The sequence below is a fragment of the Bombus affinis genome, chromosome 9 (assembly GCF_024516045.1).
Source record: "Bombus affinis isolate iyBomAffi1 chromosome 9, iyBomAffi1.2, whole genome shotgun sequence".
Taxonomy (NCBI): Eukaryota; Metazoa; Arthropoda; class Insecta; order Hymenoptera; family Apidae; genus Bombus; species Bombus affinis.
In genome coordinates, this window is record NC_066352.1 from 7,094,984 (window position 1) to 7,113,799 (window position 18,816).

Consider the following 18,816-nt stretch of genomic DNA (forward strand, 5'->3'; position numbering starts at 1 on the left):
ATTCGTATATAAAATTTGTGAACTTTTGTTGGAATTGTCGAATTTTTATCAGTACCATCGTATGGTATCCTTCCCTATAAATAACAACCAACAAATTTTTAAACAAATTTAGAAACTATTAAATTTCTTCGATCAAATTAAATAATTTCCATACGAAAGATCTAGTCATATTTTTAATAGTTGAAATGAATGAAAATAGGAGTCACACTAACTGAAGATTCCTTCCGCTCAGTTACTCTTATTCAGCTTTATCATGTTTCACGATATGTTCTATTTTGAATATAATTCCTATGTTCACCATAGTCGGTATTTCAGAATTTGCGACGCGAGGTCTCATAAGATATCAGATATAGTTCTTATCTTATCTGTGATAGTAACAGTATTGACAAAGGACAGAATAAAAGTGATGTTAAATGAAACTTAGTACCTCACGGTTTGAAATACTAAGTTCGAGACAAATCAGAGTGTTTCTTATGCTCTCTAGTATTTATAACATCGTGTTGATTGTAATTAGTCCGTATCAATGTGTTCCGTTTATTTAAACAAAAACTTAGTTAGCTCCATTAAATAAGCATCTGGTAATTAAATTCACTTATTTGAACGTGAACTACTATTATAAGAAACGAAAAATCGTGATTAATAAGGAGAATCAGTGTGATCTTACATGAACTTATATGAATTTGTATTGCGTCACGTTCAAATAAAAGAAATCCTGTCGTATATTAAATATAAATTACAGATATTAAATAATTATCAGTTATTAAATAAAATAATGTAAGTAATTAAATTAATGATTGAAATAAAACAGTACTTTAATATAATTTTATACTAGAAAGTAAATCAGAGTTATGTACGTGAAAATATATTACACTTATACAAGTAATAATTAATTGTTGAACCGTGGTATATGCTTAGAATTAACTTGTAAAAACATTTAATTTAGTTTGAATTTAATTTGTAAAAACAATAAAAAATTATAATAATGATTATTATAATAAATTGCTTATGGCGTCCATTTGTAATAAAAATTAAAAATTTCTTGAATTTGATTGTGTTATAAAGGAAAATTATTTTCCGTAGCATTGGCAAAGATTGTTACGATTAGAAGATCGTAACCTCGTGAAGAGTGTCATTGGATATATAAGGAACACACAACACGCGCACAGGCTCAGTTGTGCGTGAACTCTCATACCGCGAAGATCGAAGGCAAGAGTTTACTTGCTTAATAATAGTTTATTTATAGCTTAATAATAGTAGATTCATAACAATTAAACTATTAATTCATAACATTTAAGTCATTAATTTATAACGTTTAAACTATTAATTTATAACAATTATACCATAAATTTATAACATTCAAGTCATTAATTTATGACGTTTAAACTAATAATTTATAACAATTAAATCATCAATTTATAACATCCAAACTATTAATTTATAACATTTAAGTCATTAATTTATAACAATGAAGCGATTAATTTGTGTCAATTAAACTATTAATATATAACAATTGGGCCACTAATTTATAAGAATTAAATTATTAATTTATAACATTTAAACTCTTAATTTATGACATTTAAGCTATTGATTTATAGTAATTAAACCATTAATTTATAACAATTAGCTGTTAATTTAAAACATTTAAGTTATTAGTTTAAACAGTTGAGCTATTAATTTATAGCATTCGAAAGTGATTGTGTTATAATGGAAAAATCGGCTTTTATGACATCAGCAATAACAAGAACCGTTAACTTTTGTTTGATCTTGTCGAGGATATATCACCTTGCATAATATACGCAGCATCGAACTCGCGTGCGAGGTAATATAAACTAGAAATATTATACAGCTCGAAAGAAGATATACTGTTAATACAAAACATTTATGCTATTAATTTAAAGCAATTCTATTGTTAATTTATGACATACCATTAATTTAAAACAGCTGTATCATTGATTTAGAACAGTTATACCAGTAATATATAACAATCTTTTCATTAATTTAAGATTATGATATCCTTAATTAAAAACAATATACTACTAATTAAAAATTACTATGTTCTTTATTTGTAACAAATGCCATCAAAAGCAATTGTGCCATCTGTTCCTAATAATGAAATTAATGATTTATTCCTTTTTATATAATTTTGCAAAAAATCTAAAATGCAATCAAATCAAAGCCAACAAGATCTCCTCTTCCAATCTTGCGTGCCTACGGTTGGTAAGTAGTATGATTTAGTTTCTTTGATGGTAAGTTCAATGTTCGAATATGATTATTTCAGTTCACATACGAGCTTCCCCCATCAACAAATAAATACAAACTTTTAATATATCTTTATTGTAAGGTATTTGACAAATATCTCTAGCTTCGTATAAATCTAACAGACTCATTTTACAATTTTATTTTTGTCTTCCTGAATTTTAAATTATTGTCTCAACTTATATAGTATTCTCCAGTATTGAACATTCTCATCATTATTAAAATTATTTAAAAATCAAGTATGACATAGTTAAGTATCCTTATCCTTAGCAATTTCCAATCTACTGTACCTTATTCTCTCAAGGGAATTCCCTTGAAGGAATAGGATACAGAATACAAATTGGATAGTAGTTTATAATTAATAATAAGATATAGTATATAAACACACTATTTTTGATAATTCTTTTCACTCTTTTGCACACACGGGTAGAATCATATTAAAATCAGGAATACTACAAGCCGTCTAAATAATACCTTCAGATTCTAATTAATTAATTAATTTCAATACTCACTTCTTCTTTATCTTCTTCTCTACTTCTTTATCATCAAATAGTTTTATATCTTCTGTTTGGGATAACATAAAGAACTGTAAAATTAAACTAAATTACAACCATGTTTAAGGATGTATCCAATTCTTTCACCATAATTATGCACTCACTGACTTTAAACAAACAATTATATATCTGCAACTAATTATTTTCCTAGATAAATTACTAAATAGTTAGAATAACTGAATAATGCCATTTATTTTTCGTATAGTATATTTTAAGATTCGAGTCTTAAAAGAATAAAAGTTCCTCCTCTTTAATCTTTGTATTTGTTCAAAACTTTGCGCAAGCATTACGTGAAAGTACAGAAATCAGTATCATAATAATATTACTATTTGATACTATATTTCTCTGTGACATAGAAAAGTTATCAACTTACATGCAATTACGAAAATAAATTACCACAAAATTTACCCGAAAAAAGTAAGACACGTTTCCTTATTATAGTTCTCCCATTTGCAATACCAACAAACAACGAAACTAAATATTTTAACCTTTTTCCAAAGATAAAATTAAAAAATTTCGTATACCATTTATAGATTTAAAAAAGTTGCGAAAATATTCTTCAAAGTGAAAGATGATTCTTCGTCTTTATCGTACAAATAACTCAAAACTAACATAAACCGTGAAACATACATAATTCAAAGACATCGATTGTACGATTGTCTAACATTTATTGCCCAAGTACACGATAGAATACATTTTATTTACACGGGATGGAGGATGGAGAGGAAAAGTGGCAATGTGATCACAAATGCAAAAACTAACACGACATCGTCTTACAGCTTAACATATTTACATGTCCCTGAGGCTTAGTCTACACGTTATCGTACACACGCTATTATTTTACAATATACCACGTATAATCCTATGCGTTGAAAGCAACGATCCATATCGCGTACAGATCACGTTAGCTCTCACACGTTCTATTATATATTACATACAACGAGAAATCGTTGAAAGCTGGGCTAGAAAGAACGATGTGATAATGCACAGTTTCGTCGTTTCTTTCATTATCCTTGATTTATTACTTTTTTTCTTTAAGGCCGAAAGATGATCGCCAAACACGCGTTCAAGAAGCAACGTCAACGTTAAGAGTATGTGTACAGGCGGATTATGGGGTCAATTCGCTCTACTTACACTGATTTACCGTCATTCGAACGTCGACTCGAGGAATGGAAGGAATGCACGATGCACTGGTCGAGGTACGTCAAAATATTACCCGGATCATCGATGTGTATTGCTTTACCGAGCAAAGATCAAGTTACTTGAATTTAAAATGTCACAGGGGAAAATAAAGAATTTTGTAAGATATTTTCTAATGTGGATTGGCTAATTGTAATTAGTAGACTTTCTATATTCATGAAAAATTGAAATCTTAACAATATATATAAAATATCTAAAATAAAGTTATATTATTTATACTCCGAGACAAGTTTCTGTTTATGTTATTTTTTTTCAATGTTGTTCATAAAAATATAAATTTGTTTAAAGCAATCTGTGGTCTAGCAATCACAAGTGCCACTTCTCCGATTCCAAAATCCAAGATAAATCTGGATTTTAACCTTTTTGTAACAATTCCCTCTGAACTGAGAAGATTTCTTTCCTATACAAATATATTGCGAGTAGTTTCTAATAATACGAAAAATATGCACATGAACATTTAAAAACTTCGTATAATTAATTACGATATGTAATTTTAGTCTAAGTAGGAGAAATAAAAATGATACAATTTTTCTTGAAATATCTCCAGGTTGATAGAAGGGAATGAGTTAATAAAAAGCTCTGACGATTTGATGTAACAATAACATATACATATATTTATGTGTTTTTGTTTCTATTGTTTCTTAAATTAAATTTTCTTAATTTAATCTTTTTCTAGTAAATATTTTCGGAAATAATCTATTGTTAATTAAAAATTTATATTTTTATAGACAAAATTTAATTGACATAATTTTTGTCTGTTTTGAATTTTTTTGTAATTCCTAAATCACAATTCATAACATTCTAATTTTACAATATAATAAAATAGCAACTCTGGTTATGATTGAGATTTCTGTCGTCATAAATAATTAGACCAATTAAAGGAAGAGTAATCATGTACCAGCCTTCTTTTAATTTATATGCTCGAACATATGCATTGGAAACTCAATTTTTGCTCGGGTAAGCAGTACGTGCCTATGGTACATTAATCGATATTGTATCAGTATCGTACTATTTTGGATAATCGTATCGTTAACTATTGGGTACAGTACTTGTGAACGCATTCATGGAACGATGAAGCCGTTGGAAGGGAGTGAGGTCACAGTTTCTCTCATAAACTCATTTGCATTTGTACCCATTACGAAAATGTAAGTGTAGGAATGTAGAGAACAAACAGTGTTTCTGAACTAGCTGGTCGAGTTTTGGAATTGTGTTTGTGGCTTATCTTTGAAGTGGACAAACTTCGCATGTATGTAACCATAGAAAGCCTTCGCTACCTGAAACGATTAATATTAGAGCACGATAAAATTATGTTTTTATGGTTATTGCATAATACTTATTCTTGCAAAATTATGTTAAAAGTTATTCAAAAATTGTACTAAATATTTGAAAAATCTTTAATTCTTCGCATCAAGGAAACATGAATAATTACACTTTCAATAGATACTTATTGTAAATATTTATAATAGCTGAAAACAATATTGATTATTACTGAATTATTAAAAGTTATATCGCAAGTTTTAAATAAAATGCGAAATATTGAATCTTATTAATGTAAGTGGAATAAACCTTCCTACGTCAGCCATCTATTTCAGAACCACTTCATCATCACCACTCTGTTGTATGAATAAAATTTGATGTTTGAACTATGTCTGCTCTGATAACTAACAACTTATACCATGACACATGATATACATTTCTTTTTGAACATTAATAACATCTTTATAAAAATTTCAACAATGTTGTGTTCAATATTTTTATGTTGTTTATGATGGAATCAGAATCAGTCAAACAGTATGCAACACTTCAAATAAGCCTCTAACATAATTTAAAGCAACATAATTAAATAATTATATTATTTATTCTTCGAGTTCTCTGTATGTACATACTAATCTAAACTGAAATTTTATAAAAGAAATCAAACTTTATAAGAAAAAAAGAAATTAAATAAATAAATTACTTAAATAATCTCAAATATTTTACATTCTTAAATATTTTGTTTTGCTTAAAAATATGGCATGAACGACACTAATGCGATACTATAATGCGACCAGAATATGGTTTTACGAATTTAGGAATGAATTTTACACTGTTGCGTGTTACAAATAATAGGCTTCATTTATAATATAATCGAAAAAATTATTGTCGTAAAGCAAAGGCATGTCGCTACGTCACGAAACTGATATTTACATATACATATGTAGGTTAGGTACAAGCGTTACATATTCGCGAGAAACTACTCGCTTCGTGTCGGCGTTTTTTACAATGGAAACTTACAAAACGTTCGAAATATAAATTACATAAATACTTCGATCTTAAAATTAATAAATGCTATAATAAGAGTACGAACAACTTTATAAACAATTTTACATGTAATAGGTATATAAAAATCTATCAAAAGTAAATACAGGCGAAGACTTCATAAAAGCTTTTCTCCTAAAGACTTTGTATCACATAATATTTTTAAGCATTATTATAAATTATAATAGAACGTAGGAAAATATAATATGTTGAGTCCAATCAATTTAGGTATTTCAGGACAAATAACAGTATACGTAAATTAGAAATTTTGAAGATATCCTCTCGAAGTTTTTGAACCAAGAATCGAATCTGTACGAAAAATTTGTCTTCAACACTTTCTTTTATTCTAACACAATTAATTGTTAACAATGTTTCATCGATACAGGTTTATTCAACCTAAATAAAATGTATACTCAAACTGTTACTAAATTCTGATAGAACATGGAAGAAGAAACAGAGCAAGCTCCGTTGTTTTAAACAAACGCACAGTTTTGTTGAATAATTTGTCCGCCGGTAAAGCTATTTTTAATCCTTTAGCTGTGGCTAAACTGAAGTTTAATATAAAATCGAGAACGACATACTCGTAAGTCAATAGAAGGTTTTCCGCGAATAACATATTTTCATGACATTACTATTTTAATTATTGGCGGCAAAATAATAATGGCAAAATGTTTGGATGTAATATGATTTTTTAAATTATCCAATTATCTTTGATACTAATGATAAACATAGCAAAAAGTTTCTATTATTCTGTAGGTTAAAATGGTTTATTAACATGATGGATAATTGACTGTTTAAATACTTTTCTGAACACTGCAGAATATACAGGTGCACTACTTCTACGCATATTTTCAGATTCGTTTTAAATTTGCCAATATAATTATGACAGTCGTGTCTCATTGCAGTGAAATTTAGAAATTCAAAATGTTTATAATATCTGCATAAAAGTTTTCTACAGTAAGCGTTCAAATACTTTTCTAAATCAGCGTAGATGATGAAAAAAAGAAAATATAAAAAGTCTTACTACCTTGAAAAATACCTGTATATATCTAGTACATCCAAACTTTTCGTCGATATTATACGTCTGTAATAAATCTGCAGCCGTTTCCTCATAGCGTATACGTATTTCTCCCGCAGCTAAAGGATTAACGAAAGAATAAAATCTTCTCCAAAAAAAAAAAGAAAAAAAATGTGAACTGTCCCAAGCGTCCACTACGTTCTGAAAAGTCCTGATGTTAGAATACGCTTTTTCCAACACGTTCCCATTCAAATCCGTGAGAATTCACTTAGACAAAAAGTCCAAGAAACATTTAACTGGCTGGTCCTCGATGCACCTCATACGATTACAATCTCAATCTGGTTGGTAGCTAGTATATTGTAAGTGACTAGCGTGACCCTGAAGACTCATCCGGACGCGAATTAATCAGTTTCAGGTGTAATAACGATCACAGAATGGTCTACGTCGACAAATCACCGGCTAAAATGGCAGTAATCGCGGCGATGCCAAGATTCGCAAATAAATGGCAGTGAAAGTGCGACGAGGCAGTGGCCGATTGAAAATCAACCTGTTCATCATCGTTCTCGACGCCTTTCGGCATTGGCTCGTCCTTCATGCCTGTCGTGTTCCTTTCGTGACTGTGATCCATCTTCCAACTCTTCTTCGAATCTCGCCTGGTGTTCGGTCTACGCATCGTCGGCGATCTATCGATCCCTGGAAAAATATGAATTTACCGTGTTAAGAGCACGTTCTTGACTATGACTCGGAATTTACGGCGTGCTTGCAGCCGTACTCCGATCAAATGGTCGCAGCTCTCGAAGAAATATCACTCGGCTTGTTCGAATCGAGTCGAGAGATCTTGTTTCGCGATTGGGAAACGATTTGTACTCCGAACCTATGATGAAGGGTTTTGGCTGCGCTTTTACGTCGAATCGCGAATTCAAATTTGCTATGCTTTATGGTATGGTGGGTACTGATGTTGTAGGGATCTGATTTTAATGTATTATTCGTGCATTCAAGAATATATGGATTCCACTTAGAAAGACGATATTGATCGCCGTATATTTTTTGTGTCCACATCATTCATCCATAACATCGTATTATGGCGTCCTGAATACCATTCAATTTTTGAGTGAAACGTTGTCGTATATAGTAAACGATTTATAAGTTAATTGCAATAATGCTTTAACACTGTACACCTTGTATATGTGATTTAACACTATTATATTTTATTGCAATTCTTTAATGTATTTCAGTACGAGATTCCGCACGGTATTGATAATGCGATTATATCGTATTTCATTATTGTGTCCATTGAGGTTGCGTGATCGAGCAAATGAATTTTAATAACTGTTTGGAATTAATTTAATAGTAAATCATTATTGACTGCTAAAAGAAAACACTGTTGCAAATAGTTTTTCTTGAAATAACTGCAGATAATCTAAATGCAAAATTTGTCTTCATAAAATCCAAACATGAAAATCGAACAATTTAAATACCTGATAATTACACGTGTAATATTTATTCATTAATGTTCATTGACAATTGAATTTAATAAGAATTATATTTGATAAAACAATATCAAATACCGAAAATTCGAATTTACATTAATTTTCAATGCGAAAGGTAGAAATCAACAACCCCATTATGGATCTCGTTGCCAATGTTGCAAATGTAGATCAATGGACTGTCATACTCCTATCAGTTTCTCATAAATTCCCCATTATGTATGATACCGTGTTACTTGATCAGTGTTATGTTAGTGCGCCATTAGTTTAACGCAGCTCTGGCGAAGGTTTATCTATGGATTCAGTTCTATACATCTAACTTCATACTTAGAGCTTATTGTTCGGAACCTTTAAGGATTATAATTTGCAGCTTTGCGCTTCAGCAACTACAAGTTTTTGCGTTTTGAAGTTTATATTGTTATGGGAGCAAGTGGATTGTAAACAGTTATATCACGTTCTTAAACTTACTATTTTAAATTCCTCGAATATACAAATGTTACTAAAATAAACAGTCAAGACAATGACCAGATCAATTGTAAATAGCAATTTTGTACATTCACTTTATTTTTGTCATATTTTTCTAATTATTTATGTGTATATTTATATATTTTTCATATTTTAAGATAATTCCAATAATGAAAAAGTTAGTTGCTTTGCCTATAAATATATAGAAATAGAGCTTCTATGTACAAAATATTTTTTTAAATTATTTCATAGATAAATCATTTCATAGATTCTGATATCGGAAATAATAAGATATTATACAACTTAATCAGTAGCTTAGTTAGAATAAGATTTGCATGTATTAAATAAAAGGCAAAATGAAATTTAAATAAAATTTAATTCTGAAGAGAAATCAGCATTCGCAAAGACCTGCTTCCATGACAAATATTTGTCCGTGGAACGAAATGCAACGGAATTTCACGATCTTCGAAGTCCAATTTACCGGGTTGATGAATAAAATAAAATTTCTTTACCGAAGGACTAAAACGTAACCTACTTGCTAAAAAGTTCAAGAGCAAATTGTTCGTAGGATGAGAAGTTGTAACACATTTAATTGAATATTGATTCTGTTTCTATTGTTTTAACGGAAAACGAGAATCGCTTAATTACTGTATTAACCGTATTTATCGTATTAACAATATATTAAAAGTATATTTTGCTCGTCTGAAATATTCATTATAGGTGCCTTATATTTTAGAAAATAGGCGATGTTACGGCATAGGATTATTATTAATAACTAATTGCAATATGAACTGAACAAAATATTAGAATACAGAGACTCATTGAGAAATTAAACGAATTAATTTACTAGATGATGTAAAGAAACAATTTTGAATAACTTGAAAGTAGTCAGAATCGCGAAGAAAATAGTATATAACAATAGTCAATTTTACAATTCTTTTATCTGTAATGAAAATTTGAAAGATATATTTTGTACATTTATGTCAGTTATATACATACTGAAAGCTTCATTGAAATCGGTTGATGCAGGAAAGCATCTTTAGATTTATTAGAGTTATAGGCTCAAACTTGTGAAAAATTGCGATTTCCACCATTTTCAATCGTTTGTACCTTATAGCAACGTTAAACGATTTCGATGACTTTTTCAGTATGTAGGTATGTAACTGACATAAATCCAAAAATGTATTTTTTAAATGTTCAGTACAAGCTCAACTAAAAAAATTGTAAACTTGACTTATACTATTTTCTTGTAGATTCTGACCAATTTTTTCAAAATTTTTTTTAACCATTATCTAGTAAACTAACCCACCTAACTTTTCAAGAAAACTTAAATTGTCCGATCCAATTTATGAAAGTTACTCTGCTGTAAAAGGTGTTCAAATACTTTCGTGAGTTACTGTATATTGAAATAAAAATTACTGGTTTCACAATGATATACAAAAAAAGTATAAAAAATTGTTATTTGAAATACACATAGGGATGAATTATTAAAGCCTTTGGTTTCGAATACATCGTTTTATCTACCGGGTAAAAGTACATTGTTACGATGCGACAAAGACCACTAGGAAATACTTCGGGCGCATTTCATATCATACAGGTCGGCAAAGGAAGAATGTTTCACATCAATGTAGCATCGTAATCCTATTACACCACCACAGTATATCGATAAGCGCTTTTGATTGTGCCAGTCTACGGTAATCTTCCATCATATCTACTGATTTGATAAGCTCGTTTGAAATCCGTTTCATCGGTGTGATTGTTACGTATACCGAAGTAATGGCATTAAATAGTATCTTTAGTACTCACATTATGCCAACGCACGAAACAGGATACTGAGAACTAATCTCAAATCAATATTCTTTCCCACACCTTCTACAATTTTATTTTACTTTCTGCATCTATGAGATGTTTAGTTTAATCGCGTAGTATAAATGTTTATCTTAAATGGAAACACTTAAAATAATTTTTAGAAACTCATTAATAAAATATAAAATTTAATTAAACAGTCAAATCAATGCGTCAGTGTCAACATTACATGTTAAAGAATAATTTGACATCATAATTGCATACATTATAATGACATTATAATACGTACACAACTCAACACAGAATTATCAACAAATTATCAGCATAAAACCGACAACAGAAACTCATTCTACTTTTCCATTTATTTATATTTATTATCCTATTATCCTATTATAACTAAGCAAACACTTCTTGAATAAATAATAAAACACGTATGTATACGACTCAACTGAACATTACCGTTAATCACTGTTTGCTCAAATAATTCAATGAAAAGGTACATGACTCAACTTAGAATACCAATAAACGTTATACCGAAACGCAAACGATGCCCAAATCGAAACCGAAGTGCTCGCCTATAACGCCAAGATCTAGCACAGTATACATAGTACATATAGCAACAACTTAACACCATAAACCGAAAGCACGATCTAAGCGAGGTTAAATCACTGGTGTCCGAGAATCCATTCACTTAATCAATAAACCAATCTACAGCTCGATGTCCATCGAGCGGGACAGCGCATCGTGCGTGTAACGGATAGTCGCAGCGCGATGGCAACGCGCGTTATCGCCGATCTGTCCATTAATAAAGATGAACGTGCGGAATCTCATCAGCGCCACGAAGTCTGGCCCGGAGGATTTAATGGTCGTCAAATTGTGCGCCGTGGAAAGCCGCTTTACGTGAAATCGCGCGCGCGTGACCACGTGCCACCAGTGAAAGCACCAGCAGCTTTTCACAGATATCGAGCAATAACCCGGGAAAAATAATCGACGAACTGTGCACAAGAACCACGTATTGGAACGTCGCGTGCCGTAAAAGCCGAAGTGCACTTGTCAGTTGCACGCCTCGTCGAAAACGTCCACCGTGGCCCCAGCGACGATATTAATTTTCTCCGTGCGCGGAACCTCCACAAGCATGGCCCCGCGTTATTCGAAAATACACTTCTTCCAATTATTCCTTTAAACGGAGCTGGAAAGCGATAGCCCGGTTCCACTGTCATCTCTGTGGTTAAAGCTGCCGAAAAAGTCGATGCGTTCGACTGTGAAATAACCGACCGCGGATCAGACGACGAAATTTCTTTCATCGGACAGTTGCAGCGTGAGGTAGGTTTGACAGTTTTGAGTATATGGTGTGGTTACAGATTCGGATGCGAGAATGGAATGGAAATCAGTGGGATAGTGGCTTAATGATTGGCGGTGCATTGAATCTTCTTTTTTTATATATATATATATAGAGAGAGAGAGTGCTTCGTTTGGTTTAGATTAATATTGGCAAAGTATTTTCATACTTCAGTAATATCGATGTGGATTATCTTCAAATGTATGGCTTTAATCGCTTTACCGATGTCATACAAATAAGAACGAGAATTAACTTCTATCGTTGAATCGTTTTATACTGATATATTAAATAAAAATGTACCACAAATGATGCAAACACTAATTATACTAGGCACGTGATTTTTAATAATTACCAACTTTAAAAAATAAGAAACAGGGAGAGATAAGACTTTATATTTTATGAAAGAATTATTGAAATGATTGTCCTACTTACAGTATAAGTATTTGTGTCTAACTACTGTGATGTATGAATTAATGCCTCTAGTACGTTACGTTTTTCTAAAGCTCTAAATGTGTTCGTCTTTAATTTGACTAATATTTTACATTATTATCGAGATCTTTAATGTTTCTGCCATGGTCCACAGCTTTAACATGACCTATAGATAGAAATCAGAAAGTATAAAATCAGGAGATATTTCACTCGACCAACCCGTATCTTAGCTACATATGTATGTATAAGTTCATAGGAGAACTTGGTTCTTGAAAACTAAGCCTCGGATAGAAGCATTTTATTCTAAACTTTTGATTTATGTTTGCGTATAGAATCGCCTTCTTTACATTTGTATAATGCTTTCAGCTACGGCCTATATATTTGTAACTACATATTTTCTGTTACTTTGCTTTACGATGTTTTTCACTCGTTCCTTAATCCAAAAACTCTCGAGTCTATTTTATAATACATTTATTATAATATGTACCATGTTATAATCAGAGGTAGAAAAGGAATTGCCTTCTAATTGAGTGATTCTATTACTGTTAATGTCTTCGAGGTCCTACTTCGTGTTCATACAGGGGAGAATCAATGAATGCTTATATTCTCGAATCGATAAAAGAGTGACGCTGCTAGGAAAAGTAAATTTTTGTGAAAGTCGATTTGAAGAAAATTATTAGTTACTCGACTATTTAATAATGTGGATATTCTTTTCTCTGTTACAATTCACAAGCTATTAATCCAAGTTTCGAAATTTCTAAAAAAGAATTTAAGCGTTATTGTGTAACACCATTCTTGTTAAATACTGCAATTTTTATAAATGCCATATAACACTTCCATTATAGTAAATATTTCATTTTTAAAGTTAATTTTTGCAATATCTTTAAATTTACAATTTTTACTTTTAAAGATTTTAAAGATATTTTACTTTTCTATCGAATCGAAGACACGAACTGTATGTTTCTCGATCAGTCCAGATAAATAGAGCTTTACTCCATAATATAGCTGGATTGTTGTGCTTCGCCACGTCCTAGGAATTTCGTCGATAGTGCGATAAGCCCTTTGCTCTGGAGTCCTGCAACACCTTGAGGTTGTTGGGTCGGTTTACCACCTATTTTATCATAATCGATAGAATATAACAGATATTGGGAAATTTTCGAGCAGCTGTCCATCTTATCTAAAGGCATTTGTAACAAGACAATATCCCTCATGAGTAAAACAGCTGAGACTCGAAATCCATATCATCGCGCATGTCTGAAATTCTTTCACTAGGAAGAAATTACTTGATTGTCTGTAGTTTGTAGTTGCGAACTCCGACGAACAATTCAGAAATGGATAGAACAGCAACCTCATATTATAATGTGCACGGCAATATGAACATCGAAATTACTGATATTACGTATTACATATCTCATATTACTTTATTTAAAAATGTTGAGGTCGAAGCTAAATCTTTTCTTTTTTAAAGGGGTTTTTAGTCGTTTTACTTTACACATCAGTTTCTTAACAACTTTGTGAGAACGGCTTTTCTGTAATTAATCAAAAAGTTATTTTTGCAGCGGCTTACTATGAGGATTACGTTTTAAAACTTTGAAAATGAATATTTCTATTTTGGTAAGGCTAGACTTTCTAACAATTAAATTGTGTATAGTTAATATATTAAATAACGCACCATCAAAATTTCTAAGAAATTGCAAGAAAGTCGGTCTACGCTACACATACCTTAATCGATAGAATAGAAACCAGGTGAGTTGTTGGATATCTTCCTAACAATGTCTACCTAAAACTTTGAATGTAGAAATTTACACTCATTTTTTACATTATAATCTCAAATATCTGATTATTCCTCATATCACTATTATTAAAAATTCAGTTACTCGTATTTGCAACAAATTCTGTTAATATTTCTTAACTCTTTCAACTCTACGAACATCTAAACACATTCGATAAAATCATTTTCATTGATTAAAATTATGCAATTTAGTAAATTTACGATACCAAAATTTAGAATCATCAATGTTTCATAGAAGTTAAGAAGGCTCTTGGAATTCTTTTTTAGAATATTCTTTAATCAAAAATTTATCGAATTAAACGCAATTACAATCTATATGTACCTGTAGCATTGATTCCGAATTTTTAGCAAAGTTAATAGGAGATTCAGTATACCTCTAGAAAAAGTTTTCAGGTCATTAGTACAAATCAGTTAAATTGTAAAATTATATTAGCTTTTCCAATATGTTTTGTATGTAAATGGTATGTAGATTACATGTAAATTATATGTAAATTATCATGTATCGTTGAGTTTGCAGTACTGTATTGAAATGTACGGTTGAATATCATGGCAATATATTTATTTCTATTTTTATTCACGAACAGAACTATCCTACAACTCCATCTTGCACCGAAACCGGAGGTAGTCAACAAATAAAATTTTCTTCAGAAATGTTTGCGTAGTAGATTGTCAATTAGATTTTGCATTTTGTCGAGATCCTCCGTTTTGGTGCACGAATCTTGAAGGAACTTATGATTCTTAGACAAGTAATTTATGACGTACTTCGCAGAGTCTGAGGAAATTATTTTCACCACTTCGTAAGATTGCCAAGGAAACACAAGCATAAAATATATCTTGCTTTCATGTACTTCGCTCTCTTTTGTGACATACAAGGATAAAAAGGAAACGATAACAGAGAAGTAGCGAAATCTAACGAATGAAAATTATACGAAAAAAACATTTCTACATAAATTAATGGCGTTCCGAACGCTGAATCGATTTGTAATTAGCTCGTTGTACGTTTCATAGTGATTCGAATTCCAAGTTAAATCTTAATGTGCATACGTGGCGTCTGCTGCAATCGGAGATTCGTCTAAGTAAATATTAAATCGTACGGTGTTCGATAATCAAACTTGCTCTTTGTTTATATAGGTTTGCGTTGTTGAATTTAATTTCAACGCTGTAATTGCATTTGTTTCGACGGCAATTGTGCAGTCACGTTTGTCTGTAATTATAAACCATATTGTGCATCCGAATTTGCTTGAATGCACATAAGGGCCATATAACATACACTGTAATATTATTCTTTATTTTGTAGCCAATGCAATAAACGTGAATTCTAGCGTGAGAAAACGGAAAGGGTCAAAATGTAATATTTATCGTAATATTTTACAATATGTAATGTAAAATTATATATAACGTAAACGAGCAAAGATATTAACGATATTTTATTGAAACAACAGTAAAAGGTCTTCAATATAAAAATGTTTCTGTTTCAGATGATATTAAATATAATTAAAAAATTATGTAATTTCAGCAATAAGTCCGCGAAAACCTCAAACTCTATCAGGGTAATTTTTTGAAGTTCGTTATGATCGTAAACTTTGAATTTTTAAATTTTCAATTTTCAAAATTCAATTAGCTAAAGAAACATGTATCTTTATGGAAATATTTTTTTGAACTTTATAAATTGCAATTTCTTTCCTTACGGGTTATTGGTATTTTAAAAATATGAGTTAATAATTGATGATTAATTGATGACTTGAAGAATCAATTAATTTGTAGGTTTATTTTCGTTACAAGTTTATTATTTGGAAATTAATTCGATATTGACATTTGCTAACATTGTTATCGTACGTACACGTGGTAGACGTAAAACAAGCCTACGAGGTTATATTATAGTGTAGTCTAATGATAACGTTGGAACTTCAATGCAATTCGATTCTAAAATTGTTTGACTGTAGTACTTCTATACCCTAGTTCCAATTAACAAAGTAGAACTAGTGGTTTGACTAAGGAGTCAGGTATTCAAAAGACTAACAGAAAACCGAAACATGATTTTTTCTTATTTCAGATCGATGTTTGTACAATTTTTAACTACTACTGGTTAGACATACAAAGCAACACAGTTATTTAATAAAATCAAAATTGTGTAATATTAGCTGTTAAGAATTTACATTAAATGTCGTGAATTTTGATGATAACATTAATAAACTTTTCGTTCAGAATTACCATGACCAAATCACGATAAATTTTTATAAAAATTGCAAATGTCTTGAAGCTAAACAAATCAGCTGCAATTAATTTCTGTTTTTACCCGAGTACATGATAAGTATTGAATCTTTCAAAAAACAAATCACATACTTCCATAAGTTCATTTGTCGCGGGGTAGTAACATGAAAAATCATGAATTTGAAAGTAGATTTTCTAAAATAATGTTTGTAACATCATCACTTCTCTTTTACATCTTAATTTATAGAATAATGTGACTTTTGAGTGATTTGTCTATATATTCCCTATATATATATTTGTGATATTTTATGCACTTCAGTTCAATGGATTATCTACATAATAATTTTGGAAAACTCGACAATTATAGTGATATTTCATCAAAAGTTGCCACTAAAATCCGTAATATGCTAAGGCATACTGCCATAACTAAATATATCTCGTTGAAACACGAATTAAACTCAAACTTAACTTATAATTCATGGTTTAATCTAGGCTCACCCTGCCAATATCTTATCTGACAAGTCAGATTAAACCCAGATCTGTACAATCTATCTAATTCTAATCTAACATTCCCAACATATCTGACACACGCAGAATGCTTTATGCCCATATATGTATATGTCTACCTACCTAATCCAATAATTACGCTATTAATCATCCCTCCCGAATCTATTTCTATTTCATTCCAAAAAGGTCCTTATAATCTTAAACAATATCATTTGAATATTCTTCGAGGACACATAACAAATGTTAATAACAACCATTTAACCATTGTAGTTTCATATCAAATCAAACTTGATACTCTATTGTATTCCTTCTTCTTCGATACATACAACAGATGACATATATTTTCTACTTTGTAATTTAACCTGACAGTACTGCGTCATTTGGATCATTTTCAACGCAATCCTGTTCTTTCATATTTATACAATTCTTTAAATTCAAGGAAAATATGAAAGAAACATTGTTGATATATGTGATATCATGGTTGAATTTTCTGCTAAAATTTTCCCCCAAGTATTAAAAACTTTCTTTTCATCGAAGCAAAAGCAAGATTGCAATATAAAAATTTGGAGATTGCGTGACAGAAAATATACTCGCTCACATACGTAAATATATTTTGGAAACTAATAAACGTAAAAGATCTGCGCGAGTCATAATCCATTCAACTTTCATCAAGGGTTAATTGCTGTCAGAGCAAAACCAATCACAGCTCGAATCCATCTTGAAAACACATTCATCCCTTTAATTTCCTCTTACTTCTACCATTTTTCCATCACCCTTCTTACCATTGTCTGGTAATTCGTTCTTCTCTCGCTCGAACGAGGTTTCCATCGAAATTAATCGACTTTAATGAAGCATATAACCTAGCCTGATCCGTTCTCCCCTGCTAATTATTGCCTTAACGTTATTAAGCACGAACGACACGGGGTTTAAGAAAAGAATCGAAGGAAGGGAAGGAGCTCGAGGTGCGTTTCAATAGAGCGTGAATTATTGAATTCACATGGTAGGGCCAATTACTCGAGGAAATCCTGGCGATGGTTGCACGTTGTGTCGCCCGTTTTATTTACAATTATCGATAATTAAGAACGTGCCAGAACCGAGTCGTTGCTCTTTCTCTCTCTCCTTCTCTTTCGATTCATCGTCATGGAATGGTGGTTTTCGTTAACTCCGTCCCCATTTCTCTTTCTCCGTTTCATTCCACGTGCTCGTTCTCCTCTCTTTCCCTTGGCTTTCTCGCCGGCCGATACTCTAATCGGGCGACCGATTAATTATCAGCCAGAACCGAGAACGAACCATGAATAGATGCCTAGCCGTTTAATCGTATGCATACCATTCGGAAATCACGTTCCACAGTTGAAATTTTGTTCAAGGAACTGGAAATGCACGTACGATGTTCTTTTTTTTCAATGAAATTCTGTAAAGGGTGGCATTAATTAGGTAGAAAATGAAGGGCTATG

At 31.1% G+C, this 18,816-nt stretch overlaps 1 protein-coding gene and 1 long non-coding RNA gene across 4 annotated transcripts in view; one reads left to right on the top strand and one right to left on the bottom strand.

Moving 5' to 3' along the window:
* Positions 1-1,825: 1,825 nt before the first annotated feature.
* Positions 1,826-9,342, top strand: LOC126920777 (uncharacterized). Its single transcript, XR_007712092.1, has 2 exons — positions 1,826-4,009; positions 7,736-9,342. It is a non-coding gene; the product is annotated as an uncharacterized LOC126920777 (long non-coding RNA).
* The window catches only part of LOC126920776 (lachesin-like), a 163,696-nt gene continuing 148,338 nt past the window's right edge, over positions 3,459-18,816 (bottom strand). For 2 of the 3 annotated variants that reach the window (XM_050731523.1, XM_050731522.1), the window contains exon 8: positions 3,459-8,019. In XM_050731523.1, coding sequence (XP_050587480.1) covers positions 7,766-8,019 — 254 coding nt within the window. In that variant the 3' untranslated portion in view covers positions 3,459-7,765. Of the gene's footprint in view, positions 8,020-13,826; positions 13,937-18,816 lie in introns of those variants that run through there. The other variant, XM_050731524.1, reaches the window with a different exon arrangement.